General features: G+C 43.3%; 1 protein-coding gene across 1 annotated transcript in view; it reads right to left on the bottom strand.

Moving 5' to 3' along the window:
* Nucleotides 1-9,734, bottom strand: part of LOC147885179 (Nitrilase/cyanide hydratase and apolipoprotein N-acyltransferase family protein) — a 93,003-nt gene extending 83,269 nt beyond the window's left edge. The window contains exon 1 of the mRNA XM_087397653.1: nucleotides 9,519-9,734. Coding sequence (XP_087253779.1) covers nucleotides 9,519-9,716 — 198 coding nt within the window. The 5' untranslated portion in view covers nucleotides 9,717-9,734. The remainder of the gene's footprint in view (nucleotides 1-9,518) is intronic.
* Nucleotides 9,735-14,004: the final 4,270 nt, after the last annotated feature.

Genomic DNA, 14,004 nt, shown 5'->3' with positions numbered 1-14,004 from the left:
AGCAGATTGAGGAGATGATTGTGGAGCTCAGAGGTCATCAATGATGTCAGTGATCATGTAAGAGGTGCCTACTTAAGGACCTCACCTTTCTTCATTCCATAAGCAAGAATTCTCAGTTTGTGTTCACTCCATGCTTTCCTTTCAGTTTTCCAACATTCACTTGTCAGGTTTGCTACAATTTTTGTTTTGTTTGGCACATATGGCTCACAACAATCCCAAGGAGGTTTTTGGTGTCCTCACACAGGAGGATAAGTTGGATGGCACCAACTACTCCTTATGGACTTTTATGGTTCGCAACATCTTAGTTGGCAAACATCTATGGGATTATGTCAACGGAGATAAGACAAGGCCAGAAATTGTGGTTGCACCTGTCACTCCTCCTCAACAAGGTGGAGGAAGGGGTAGAGGTCAAGGTGCAAGGCAACTAATAGGAGCAACACTTGCTGCCTTGGTGACTCCCACACAGGAACAAAAAAGGTGGGATTCACGTGATGCACAAGCTCTTTCAGTCATTTCCCTTTTTGTCAAAAGGTTTATCATTCCTCACATTAGGTCATGCAAGACCTCGAAGGCAGCTTGGGATGTTTTAAAAAGCATTTTTGCAGCCAGAAATGACGCCCAAGTCTCTTTCCTGAAGGCTGAATATAGATAAGATCATTCTTGATTCAGAGATGATTACAACCACTCTGAATTCTCTTCCTGAGTTGTATCTCGGTTTCCATACCTCGCTGAATTTGTCATTGACGGGGGGTGCCAATCCTCTCTCTTTTCACGAGTTGGTAGGACTCTTGTTGCAAGAAGAGCAAACCAGGAAGAACATGGTGTTGGCAATATGGGCCTATAGGGTCCTTGGTGTGGTCCTAACCCCCTCATGGTACCTTGGACTAATGGATTAATGAGGGGCTAATGGCCCTGGATACACGCATAAGACACATGACATTGAGTGGGCGAATCCCATAAGCATTGTGGTAAATTGGAGATCTTGGAATATAAAAGGATAATGAAGACCCTCCTCTAATCCCAGCCGGCTCTTTTTGGGAAGTGAGGAGGCATAGCATGGCTAGGAGGCGAGGGTGTGGGACCCCTCGTATTTGGCGCTTACATGGACACGTGGCAGCCATGCGATGGCTGCCTACAGTGGTATTAGAGCAAGGACGGCCCTATGGGACTGTGCGAATCGATACGTGGCATCTGTGCAGCAAAAAAAAAGTTCTGGATGGCAGCGGCTAACACTGATTGTATTGCGGCGGCAACGGCTCCAACTTGTGGCACTCGTGGGATGTGACGGCCCACGCGTGCAAAAATTGTGACACGTAGCTTGAAAGGTGTGCAGGCGACGGCTGGCGTAGGGAATTGATGGCCTACGTCAGTGATTTGTGTGCTGGCTAGTGTGTGGTTTGGTTAATCCGGCCCTTCGTGTGGGTGATTGCCATTATTAGGCTGTTCGGGCCCTAAGTGGGTATGCAGAACTTGTTGACTAGTCAAGCTCTATTCGTGAGTTAGGCCCATGGGGGGTGTTGGCAATATGGGCCTATAGGGTCCTTGGTGTGGTCCTAACCCCCTCATGGTACCTTGGACTAATGGATTAATGAGGGGCTAGTGGCCCTTGATACACGCATAAGACACGTGGCATTGAGTGGGTGAATCCTATAAGCACTGTGGTAAATTGGAGATCCTGGAATATAATAGGATGATGAATGGGTACCCTCCTCGAATCCCAACCGGCTCTTTTTGGGAAGTGAGGAGGCATAGCGTGGCTAGGAGGCGAGGGTGTAGGACCCCTCGTACTCGGCACTTACATGGACACGCAGCAACCATGCGACGGCTGCCTACACATGGCCACACGCGCTGGCGAGCATGCCATGCTTTCAAAATTCAGGCCCAAAGGGAAAGGGCAGCAAAAGCAACATGCATTTATTACAAGTTTCCCTAAGTCACCGGCAAGGTCATGATATGATCTAGACAATAATTGATAAGTTTCAATAAACAAGCCCACTTCCTTCCTTGTAAGAAGACATTGAAAAGCAACTGAGATAGCAACACTTTTTATTAGGCAAATCTCTGTACATCATGGTATACGTCTGTCAATTGTTTCAGACCGTGATAGCAAGTTCATCAGCAACATTTAGCAAGGATTGTTTGATAATTTAGGTATTAAACTGAAACTTTCATCTTCCTTTCATCCAGAAACTGATGGGCAAAGTGAAGCTGCAAATAAGGTCTTGTTGGAATTGCTGCGATGTTGTAGTTGTGGGAACACTATCTCCCGATGGTAGAAATTGCCTACAACAATACCATTCACTCTTTGACAAGCAAAGCTCTTGACGAGGTAGTCTATAGAAGGCCTTTACCTTTGCGTATATTGTGCTGCAGATCAGTATATTGAAGACCAAAAATCAGCTATGATTATGTGCACAAACACATTCTTCAAGCCCAAGAACGCCAAAGGAACTTCGCAAAATAAGCGACAGAGGGCCACCGAATTTAAGAAAGGTGATTGGGTACTTTTAGGCTTTAACAAAGCAAGGCTGAAATCCAAGGTCGGGAATCGAGTTGTCTATGTAAAGCTTGCCTTGCGTTACTATGGTCCCTTTCAGATTTCTCAAAAGGACATACCCTTCGACGAGTGTCCATTCATCTATATAACGTTTTAGGAAAGGAATATGTGACAGATGGTGCCATTTGCCAATTATGTTAGAAATTGGGGAGTTGAAGGAAACCTATATGCTTTTTTAGTTTTTCCTAGGCTAGATGAGATAAAAGACATATGGGAGGGACGGTGAAATTGGTTTCACAAGCCAATGCATGCTGCAACAAATGTATTGCACCCTTTGTCACGTGGAACACATATGTAGATATCTCTATAATATATTAAGGACGCTATTCAGTTAGGACCATGGAATTAATATCCACCCTTAGATTTGAATGGATGAATGTGGGTCGGATGCAAATCAGTTAGTGACACATTGTCAATCGTCTCTTCTCACAAGCGCACAAATTGGGTTTCTCGTCCATCTCTTCTCACAAGCGGCACTGATTGGGTTTCTACAAATAGAAAATTTGCTTGGGTTTCTACAAACAGAGAAACAAAGAAAGTTGGGTTGATTTTTTGGTCTGTGATCCTCAACCGAAAGAGATGCAAAAGAACGAGGCAGGGCTGAGAGAGATGGGAAAGAGAGAGGCAGGGCTGATCACGGAGAGACAGGGAGAGAGCTAGGGACAGAGGATGAGAGGAAAGTGTGTAGAAGTCAGAAGAGAAACTAGATCCATGCTGCTCCTCTTCGCTTCGATGGCTGCCAAGGATCACCCCTGCCTTTCTCCAAATCGTTGCTTTCTGTCTCGCATGCCAATTCTCTCGCCTCTCCAAACTTCAGCCCAATCTTCCCTCTAATCTCTTCGATTCCTGCTTTGCCAATCTTCATCCTTTCGGGGTTTCTCAACGGATTCCGCATAGGCCACAGCAGTCTCATCGAGAGTATCCTTCGGAGCAGTGCCATCAGCCCCTCCAAGCATTCCAACCTCCGCATGAGCTGAAGAACAAGGGCAATCAAATTTCGCAGCAGTTGTCTCACTATGAGGAGGAATCCATACATTCAACATTGGCGAATTTGACCTCCAAGGCAATCCCGATGGTTTGCAATTTTTGCTGAAAATGGAAACGGAAGCACAAACTATGGCAAAGTGGTTTTGGCTTTGGCCCCTGAAGGTTTTCTCGTTGAATCGGCAATGCACAACACTTGTGGAAGCCTTCTCCCGTCTGCTTTGTCAAACTTTGAGATGGGATACATGAAGGACCGGCTATCCTAGCACCTTCAACAACCTTCACACACCACGCATCAATACCATTAAAAACTACTATCAATTCTCCATCTATCAGCTTATGCGAGGCTTGATATACCTGCATTCTGGAAATATCTTGCATAGAGATTTGAAGCCCAACCATATCCTTGTGAATTGCAATGACTACGTGCTCAAGATATGCAAAATTGGGGCTTCCTCCGAAGCGGAATTCATAAGAGAGTATGTTGTATACGGAGTGCAAATCTACTCTCCTTTGATCAGATAAGAGCCTACATTTTCTTAAGGAGTCACTTTTGTTTTTAGAATTTCTTCCTTTAAACCTACCATATAGAGAATTAGTCTACCTCGCCATTTCGATTGACTCTTGCATGCCTACCACCCAATTTTGTCAAACGTTCTGATTCCTTTAATTTCTAGCATTCACCCAAGAAATCTTCTGCTCTATTGAATCTTGCAGGCCATCAGGATTGTTTGTGATTAAGCTCTTTAATCCATATTTATTGGCACATACACTCAACCAGCATTTCCTCCGTCGTTTGCCACAGGCTTCCCAGTAGTTTCAATTAATGACAACACGTAATTGGGGACAACTAGAGAATGAGCTGCTAGTTTCAGAAACTCTAGCTTGACGTTTGGAAGGGCCATTGCCATAAGCATAACCATCCTATGTCTTGGTGGGAGAAGTATGGAGTGGCAACCCCTATATCAAGGAGACCCGCTATTAGGTCCCTCTTACAAGATTGCACTACTGCCTCAGCCTGCAGCTCGACTACTATTAGGGTCCTCTTGCCCCACACTACACTTCGAATAGCTTATAAATTCCAAACAATTAATTCCTGCCCCTCGATTTTCAAATATGTTTACTGCACGATACCTCTTATTTAAAAAAACAAACGCATTGCGTGCAAAATCGATAAAGGTAACAAATTACTTACTCTGTCCACAATTGGAAGGCATTGAGCAGTGAGCCAGAGGTAAGGGCCGCTTGCATGCATAAATTGCAAAGAGGGCTGAAGGGTGAACTGGAAACACAAGGCAGTGAGCTGCAAGATTCAGCAGTGCTCCCCACTGGCAGTTGCACAACCTTGATGCCCAGGTCCCATATTGATGCTCACAAAGGAACATACGCCCAAAATGACCAAAGCATAGGAGTAACATTAGAAAGAACAAGAGTGTTATGCTAAAATCTAGGATTTTAAATTTTTATTAAGTAATCGTAGCTTATTAAATAACAAGTTAGGGCAGGCATAGAAACTATGATAATTCCAATTTGATTCACAAAATATATCTTGGCAATTAAAAAATGACATTTTGGCACAGTGTGGTCCAAATTTGTCGCATCAGCAATTCAAAGATCTTCACTTTGGGTTATGCATATCTTACAGAAGTAGAACATGGTCCAAGTAGTCCCACCTATTCAACACTAGGAAGGATGTGCATATAAGAAACAACATAAGAAACAATTTCCCAAATTTGTTGCATCAGTGATTCAAAGATCTTCACTTTCGTTTATGCAAATGCTACAGAAATAGAACATGGTCCAAGTAGCTCCCCCTATTCAACACTACGACTTATGTGAAGGATGTGCATTTGGAAAACAATATAGAAACATAGAAAGAACTTTCCCAAAATACAAATACCTAGATGAATCCAGGAACATTCCCAAACTCATCCTCTAAAAACACAACATAGTGCAGTTTCAATCTCATGATAGTCACTCACAAGGTTGAAAACCATAAACTCCATCACGCATAGCAAAGACTAGCTACTATGACATCCCCACTGACGTCATCAGCGCCCAACAGTGGGTGTAGACCATAGTATAAAAATATGCTCTCACACATACAATCCACACACCCACACATACTTGAGCATCCATTTATACAAAGTCTTCGTACTGAGTTTCTGTCGGCACTCCGGAGGTGAAGGGCAGACTCAGCCATGATGAAGGCTAGCACTAAAGGAGAAGGCTAATCAAAAGATAGTCCAAAATCTCTTCATTCAAGCTACAACTGCTTGTGAAGTCTAAACATTTTCATTTGAGTCTCTCCCCAACGAGCATCTAAATCTAAATCTAGCTCATAGGGCAACGCACCATTTAAGATAGAAAGAATTATCACAATACCAGCAGGCCGCAACTTGGAGTTTGAACTGAGTAAAGTGATATAGCAAGCTGTATACATGACATACACACCTATGCAGTTCAAGTTTGGAGTTTGAGCAGCCGCCACTATCATGCATCACTCCTTGAGGATATCGTTCGGGCAGTTCCGCTTTTCATCATATTGACTCCACATTGAGAGTGGACGGGCTAAGGGCATACCAAGAGATGGTCGCATCTCACCTTATGTGATCGAGAAGAGATCGAGTCAGAGGAGCATTTCGCTTTCGGATGCCTTGTATACTATGAGATCTGAGTGTGCTATCATTGTCTCTTCAAAGACGCTTTCAGAAAGCTATCTAGTTTCTTGTCCTAACCACATCAGAGATGCCTCGTGACTTTCATCCATGAGGCCGTCTGGCACAAGGCAGGACACATGGGTGAGATCAGGGAGCACAACCAGACTCCACTTAGAGCGTGATCACTACATTTTTCCAGCTAGATGGCACTAACCAACAGAGCTCGGGGAGGCAACAGATTCGAGAACCAGAGCCAAACACACAGTAGACTCGCCCATGGGTTGAGGCACAGATTAGACTAAGGAGACCTTCCCTCCATGCTCACTAGATCAGACGCACGGCTGATGGGTATGATTTTGGCACTTGTCCGTCGTAGGGCCATAGCTAGAAGACCACAATGGACCATGCATACCGATGGCCATCAGGGCTCTCTTTTTCCCACCATAGCCTCGTACTTCTTAGGCTTGATGCTTTAGCCAATGATCATCGTCGTGTGGCCAGCCACCATCTTCTCCATGAGCTTAGAGATTTCTCTTTATGTATTGGTATCATCATGATTATGGCTCTTTAGTATTCATCATGGGTGTTGATGCCCGCTCAGAGGCTCCACCCTTTCAGCTCATTGTATCAGGTTCTTTCAGTCTCATTGACTCTTTGTCTTTCGAAGACTTTCAGTCTTATACACCCTTCGGTCTTTCGAAGACTTTAATAATCTTTCTTTCTTTCTTTCGGTACGACATACAATCATTACTTAAAAATCAAGTTCAAACTTTCAAGCTTAAATATTGAGGGTGTGTTTGAATTCCCCCTTTGTATTGCAATTCAATTTTGAACAGCTGCCTAAACGTTGCTAGCATAGCTGGAAAATCAGCAAGCAAAGATCAAATGGAAACTCTTTGGCACCCGCCCAAAGGACGAAACTGCAAGACATCGACTTCCATCTGAAAATATGCAAATAAGTATCGAGCTCAATAGTGATCTTGCTTAGTTGCCACCCATGTCGATGGCTTTTATAGATGGCACGCCTCACCAGGATGAGGCTTCTGATCCGACAGGAGAAGCTGTTGGATTCAGAATTCGCAGATGACACAGCCCTATATGTGGAGAGTTCACCGGAGAGCCTTGAGGCGGTCAGGGGGGGCCTAGATATCTACTGCAAGGCCTCCAGGGCTATAATTAACTAGATCAAATCAGTCAACTTCCTTACAATGACAAAGAAGGTCCAGGGGATCCAGGGCTTGGGATGCCCTTGGTTGTTGGTTGATTCCATGTGCATAGATAGTGAGAAACCTTGGTTTCCAGGTGGGCATGGACATATCACCAGAGCAACAGATCACCCTAATGCTAGAGAGTGTGCGGCACAAGCTTCTCTATTGGAGCTTGACCAAAACTCCCCCTAGCTACCAGGGCCTTGGTGGCCAACCAGGTCCTCCTCACCACGGCCCGGTACATAGCATCTTGCTGTTGTTTCCACAAGGGATGCATGGGGCAACTCAAGTCCTTGATGTGCAAGTTCTTATGAACAGGATCGGATGGCACAAGGAACATGAGAGCCAAAGTGGCATGGCAATAGTGATCAAAGTTGTGAGAGCAGAGCCCTAAAAGCTCCTCCTTCAGTAAGGGCTTCTCAAGAACACCCCACGCATCGGTGGCCAGCGGCAGCAGTCTCATCAGTGGATTTTCTCCGAGACCCCCCTTAATGGGAGGGGCTCCCCATTGATGAAGAGTCTTCATAGGGTCTCGCAGCAGCAGATTAGTAGGAGGTCTCATTCGAAGCATCAGCCTCTTATTTGGCATTCAAAGGTTCGGGACCAGGATGGTCTCATGTCGGAAAGCGGACTCACATAGGATGGGCACAATGTGGCCCAACCAGCTCTTTCGAAATTTGGAGGGAACTCCCCACGAAGACAGAGACGCGCTCGGTGTGCTCTCTCATCTCCAAGGGACAGGTCCGTGGATGAATTGACACATCCATTCCTAAGTCGTGACGGGCAAGACTTCATATACGGGCAACCAGTCGATGGGCGGGTCGGTTCTCCAAGACAGGGAGGATTCTGTTTAGGCACCACAAGAAAGCCAATTTCTTGATAGTGGGGCCGAAAGGGCTCCTTCGGCTAGTGTATGAGGGAGACCACGAGATGGATGGGACCCTAGATTAGCTACAATGACTCAGAGTTGTAGGCCGGTTGGACAAGTAGTGGTCCATCGATCCATCATTCATTTTGGAATAGGATGCACTTGGAGGCTTTGGAAGGGTTATTCCCTTCGTCAGGTCAAGTGGGACCCAAGTGAGTGGTTCAAAGTAGGCCATAGAGAGCACATGGAGGAGGAGGTCTTTTCCTCTTACATGAAATGTATAAGACTGCGTCTTCAGTTGGAGGAAACTGCATGGACTCCTTAGAGAGAGACATTGGGCTAAGCAATGCGTGCCAAAGGAGGTATATCTAGATTCTCGGTGTGGTTATGGTCCTGCCAACAACCACAGAAGATCTCTTATTTCTTCTAGATGGTTGACCACGAAAATCTACCCATTGGCCCAAGGCTAGAGTAATTACATGCGGATGGACAATATCCTAGGTGCAGTGACAGAGTTGTCCTAGAGAACAGAGCATCTAGTTGGGATCTCTTTGGATCATGGCTCGAGTACTAAGGATTCCAAGGGATTTCACTTAGGACATGGTAACTTGAGATTAATCCCTCCCCAATCGACGAGTTCTCCCCAACTTACAGGATACATGGACAAAGCATCCTCAGGATTGAGCTACATGAAGCCACGCCACCAACTCAGCATCATCCCCCTCTCCAGAGGAGAGTGTATGGGAGACAGTGGCTAGCATTATGGCGTAGAATATCTGGGTTGTGCGATGCAGCCAGCGATGGACAAGCACTTGTTCCACCACGACCACTCCAATCACCAATTGGTAGGATATCTACACCCTGCACACCACATGGGAGGACATGAGGTCGGGATCTAAAGAGACCGTCGAAAGATGGAGCGTATGTGCAAGGCTTGGCCTACAAGCATATCTTATATTTGAATGCCACGAGGGATTCGCTAGTTGTAGTCCTTCTCCTTGGTTGTTAGCCCCTGTTCGAGAGATAGAGGTGGGTTATATGGAAACAGGCCGGTTCCTTTTCAGCCAATTTTCTTTGTTTCCTACGATCAACGCCTCCGCGACTGTTTTTCAAGCAGTAATAGAAAGTTTTTTTCATCAGCGACTAAGAGCGCTGTCATGCGAGCAGGGTGGCGACGGGTCTCTGCGATGCTAGAGGTGACTTTGATTTGAAAAGAACGGTAGACAGAGAGAAGAGGGGACCTGGACGAGGCGAGAGCACGTGAGAAAGTTCGACTGGAGATCGTTGGAGGAGGTCATTTGAGCGGCAGCGACCTTGATACGGGGGGCAACAGACGCCATAGCCATATCGATGGAGCTTGCGCTTCTGCGAGAAACAGAGGCACAGGCAGCTCGGCGCTTTAGCAAGGCCCACGACAGGGAGACTGCAGCTGTAGCCATACTGCACAATCCAGCTATTATTTACTTCTCACTTTTAATCCAACCTTTAATTTTTCCTCCCCTCTCGCTAGCCTAGAAATTGTAATTTATTTTGTGATTGGTGCAGGGTGTGTGCCACTTAATTTCTATTGAAAGTATGAGCTGCATGAGATGGCAGATATGAATGAGACGATATGTTGTGTTGGCAATAACCTTACTGTTTTCTGGCTGCATGTCTACGTAGCTTCATGAAAAACGCCCTGTTTCGCGTTGGATTAGTGAAAATGACCTTGCATGTTTCTCATAATGTAAGGATTAGCATGTTTTCTCGATCCGTTCGACGCTGCCATTGATTTTTGAAGGTGCCGATGCCAGCGTGTGTTTTGCCAGGTCAATTAAGGAAGAAGGAGGCGGTGCCTAACGAAATCATATGCAAGGTCTTCAGTAGCGTCATCTTCGAGTGAATTCGTAAAATGAAGGAAGAACTGTGCAGCGGCGAATATTTGCTTAGATTTGTTGTGCTTGTACTCCATCATTTTTGCCAGCTGTTGGATTCTCGTGCTCTATAAAACCACGATTTGTGAGGCTTTGGTATCACACATCTTCTTACTTCATTTCCTTGCTTTAGTTTTGCAATATGGTAGTAGCTGAAGGCTCTGGCGACTTCATGGAGGCGGACAGTGGCGCATTTGTGAAGGGTTCTTCTTCCGCTTTGCCTTCCTCTTACACGATTTTGTCCTCTTTATTCGTCATGCACTTACTTTCCTTCGTAAATCGTTTCGTATGCAAGACTTGCCAAAGTTTGTCCTCAGGTATTGTAATCTTCTTCGCAATCTCCCATCACTCTGACTTCTAAGAAACATGTGGGTATTGATTTGAAAAAGGTTCATGCAACAACTAATGGTACCTATCATAAACTATGTAATCGATAATCAATTTTGCTTTTCCACATCTCTGCTCCATGCAAACATTTTATAGTCTTCTTCTGCTGATCGTTTGCTGCTCACCAATTCACATGACGTGTAGATTCAATGGATTCTTCTCCTGTGCGATTTAGTCGTTTCTTCTTTTGTGAAATTTATGAATGCATATAGTGTGGAAACGTTTCTTTACCATGCAATTTACAGTACATTAGCGTTGGTGAAGGCCTCCCTTATAGTTATTTGTTTGCAAGATTGTAGTCCCGATGTCTTGTGCACTTTCTACTTCTAAAGCAGAAGAAAGTTATAGGGGTCTACTCTCTGCTTCGATCACCACATGATTAGAATTGCTCCGCATTTGCATGTTAAGATTAAATTCCAGCCCTCTTCTTTGGCCATTGCATTCGTATTGGTATTCGGACGAACACTCACAAATTGTTTTTGTTTGAGGAGTTCATCTATGCTCATTTTGAGTATTTGTAAGTTCAATTTTAAAAGAAGTTTGCAATGTTTGCAACAATAAGGTGGAAGGATAAGATAAACCAATTGAACGCTTAAATAGCAATATGATGGAACATACACCTCTTAGAGCGAGGAGAAGGGATCATGCATCAGCCTCAAATGCAACAACAAACCTGGAGCTACAAGCTTCCACTAGGTTTGGAAGTCTTTAGTTTGCTTCTAGCCATCATCAGTATAGCTTGAGGAATGGTAAAGGAAAACAAAGAACAATGTCAACATATGGTCCCCTAATACGAATTGGCAATTGCTCTCCTCCGCGCTGCACAATGTCTCTAGTTAGTATAGGGACCTGATCAATGGTTTGAAGGCTTTTGCAAGAGAAACAGTAAGGATTGAGGGGCTCTCTACTAATACAAAGTCCTCCACATGTGTTGCAAGCATGCTCAATCAAATCAACATTCACATTTGTGAAGTGCAAGATTCCAAATACCTGCAATTCACAATAAAGTTGAAGGTAAACGTTTGTTTGAAAAAGAGGACACCAAATTGAAGAGTTAAAGCAGGTACCTTTGTCCCAGAGCCCAACTGCGAGACCTGGCTAACAAATGCTTGTTTCAAATCATCCTTTGTTGGACCATCTGGAACATGAAACACCTACTTTCAAGAATGAAACATTCTTCAAGATGTACATAACTACACCTTCTTCATTGAATTCTTGTATAAGCTGAGTAGAGTGGCTTTTCTTTCATTCGCAAATGACAACTGCAAGATATATAATTTTTTGTTTCAAGCAATGCACAATGAAAATTTTAGCAAAGAAATCGAAAAGCACAAAGCAATAACGAAACTAACTCACTGTAGCTCTATCTTGGTCACATGGTCCGTCAGCAACAATGATTTGATCTCCCATACCCTCGTCACTTGCAACTTTGATAATGACAATTGCAATTATGCCCATGATGTTACTCATGTTAGCTAGATTAATCAAAGTTAATCATATCCACAGCCCATGGAACATAGGTGCAAATACCCAGACGAAGGTTCCCCTCAAAAGGCTCTCCCCTAATGATGCATCAAGAAGTACAGAAAATCTAAAAGTTCCACCCTTGGTTGTACCTCTTGGCACAACACTTGCCCCCCTATCCGATAGAATTCTTCAATTTGCAAAAAGTTCACAAATTGGTTAATGTAAGCTGATGGTACGAGCAATGTCATCGTGTGAGAACAAAACTTGTTTGTAAAACTAGCTCTGAGGAAGGTTGGGTACTTTGGATTTATAACTTTGTAAGTACCATACTTGCAAAGTAGTTTTCCCTCAAAGACAAATCTATGAGGTGCGCAAAATCTGATAACTGAGTGATGCTTAAAGAGACTAACAAATTCCCCCCCCCCCCAAACAAAGTTTTCTTCCGATGGAATTATTGCTTTTGAAATGGTTGGATTATGTGGTCATGGTAGGAAGTTCTTAGCATCTTCACATCCTTTGTAAGAGTTCACTTTGTTATTATTTTCTTTGCACGTAAGTTGTTTGCTAAGCTCTTGTGGACCATAAGTACATTGCATCCATGGAACAATAATAACTCTAAAATAACGATTTTCAAAAAGGTAAACAATGGAAACCACAATTTTAAATATTGCATTTCATATGATAGTGCTTATAAAGTTAAATGTCATTTAAAACAAGCACAAGTAATATTGAAAACACCTTTGACTCAATCAAAGTCAATGTTGATAACATTCTTCACGTCAATGGTGGGTACTACTTTCTTTCTCTCCAAATGTCTCACATGTGTACTTTTATTTGTATGATGGACGTACGATGTAACATATTCTGGATTCTCCCGATAAGCCTTTTCATTTTTGCTAGCAAGCAAAAGGGAGACAAAATCAAAACTTGAAAGATTAAAGATGAAAAAAATTTAAAAGTTGAACTAAGTACCTTGGATGTACCCCTCTTGTGCAACCTTCTTAAATGAATTGTTCAAGGAACGACGAGGGCTCTTCTTAATAGGTGAATTTTTCAGCAAGTTTTCTTTATGGACTTGCTTGGGGAAGCATAAACGAAAGGGCTTGATTTTGGAGTAGGGGGAGATGCACTTTTTTCCATGTACGAGCAAGCAGAAGCTGCCATACCCACTATAACAAAAGACAAGAAATAACCAAATATATACAAGTGGTGAACACTTCGCTTAATGAAAGCAAATGAGCAAAATTGAAATTCACAAAGAACGCATTGGACAACACTAAAACTGAAGTCATATTTGGTGTAGCTCACAAGAAATTTCTCATTGCAAGGGTCTCTCGTAAATTAAATGGAAGTATTGCTCATCATATGGAGAGGTTTGAAGGTTGTATGTCTTCCAAGGTAGATTAGAAGTAGATTTCCAATGCAACAGGAGTAGAAGATTACATACTTTGGATGAGTTCACAAACTCTAAAATCACACTTTCAAACCCAATGAACACAAACTTACTTATTAGTCTTTTGGAAATTTTCCCAAGTTTTAGATAGGAGGAATTGTTGCGAGCCATTTTTGACAACATCATGAACACATCAAAAAGAAGTAACACTCCATGGCAAAAGTTCACTTCGATAAACAAAGATAGCACGTTCACAATCGAGAAGCTTCAGAATTTTGCTAATAATTCAGCTAAATCATGTGCATTGACTACGGACATCTTTCAATGCTTTCACTCCCTTTATGGAGCAACTCTAGCTCTTTTTTGTTATGATGGGTACAAAATTTCAAAGAGAACTACAATAGGCAAATACAAGAAGGGTAATACACACAATTTCTTACTAGATGAATCAAACAATATTTGCACAATCAATCTATTGATTGATTTGGATGTAAAATGTACGTACGAAGTTTGGTGTCGAGGATCAATCATATTTAGAACACCTTTGTTAAGGAAAACCCTAAACTT

This window comes from Dipteris shenzhenensis, chromosome 26 (genome assembly GCF_047967505.1).
Source record: "Dipteris shenzhenensis isolate YYH24624 ecotype China chromosome 26, Dip_SZ_1.0, whole genome shotgun sequence".
NCBI classification, from domain to species: Eukaryota; Viridiplantae; Streptophyta; class Polypodiopsida; order Gleicheniales; family Dipteridaceae; genus Dipteris; species Dipteris shenzhenensis.
This window is presented reverse-complemented; position numbering and strand designations above follow the sequence as displayed.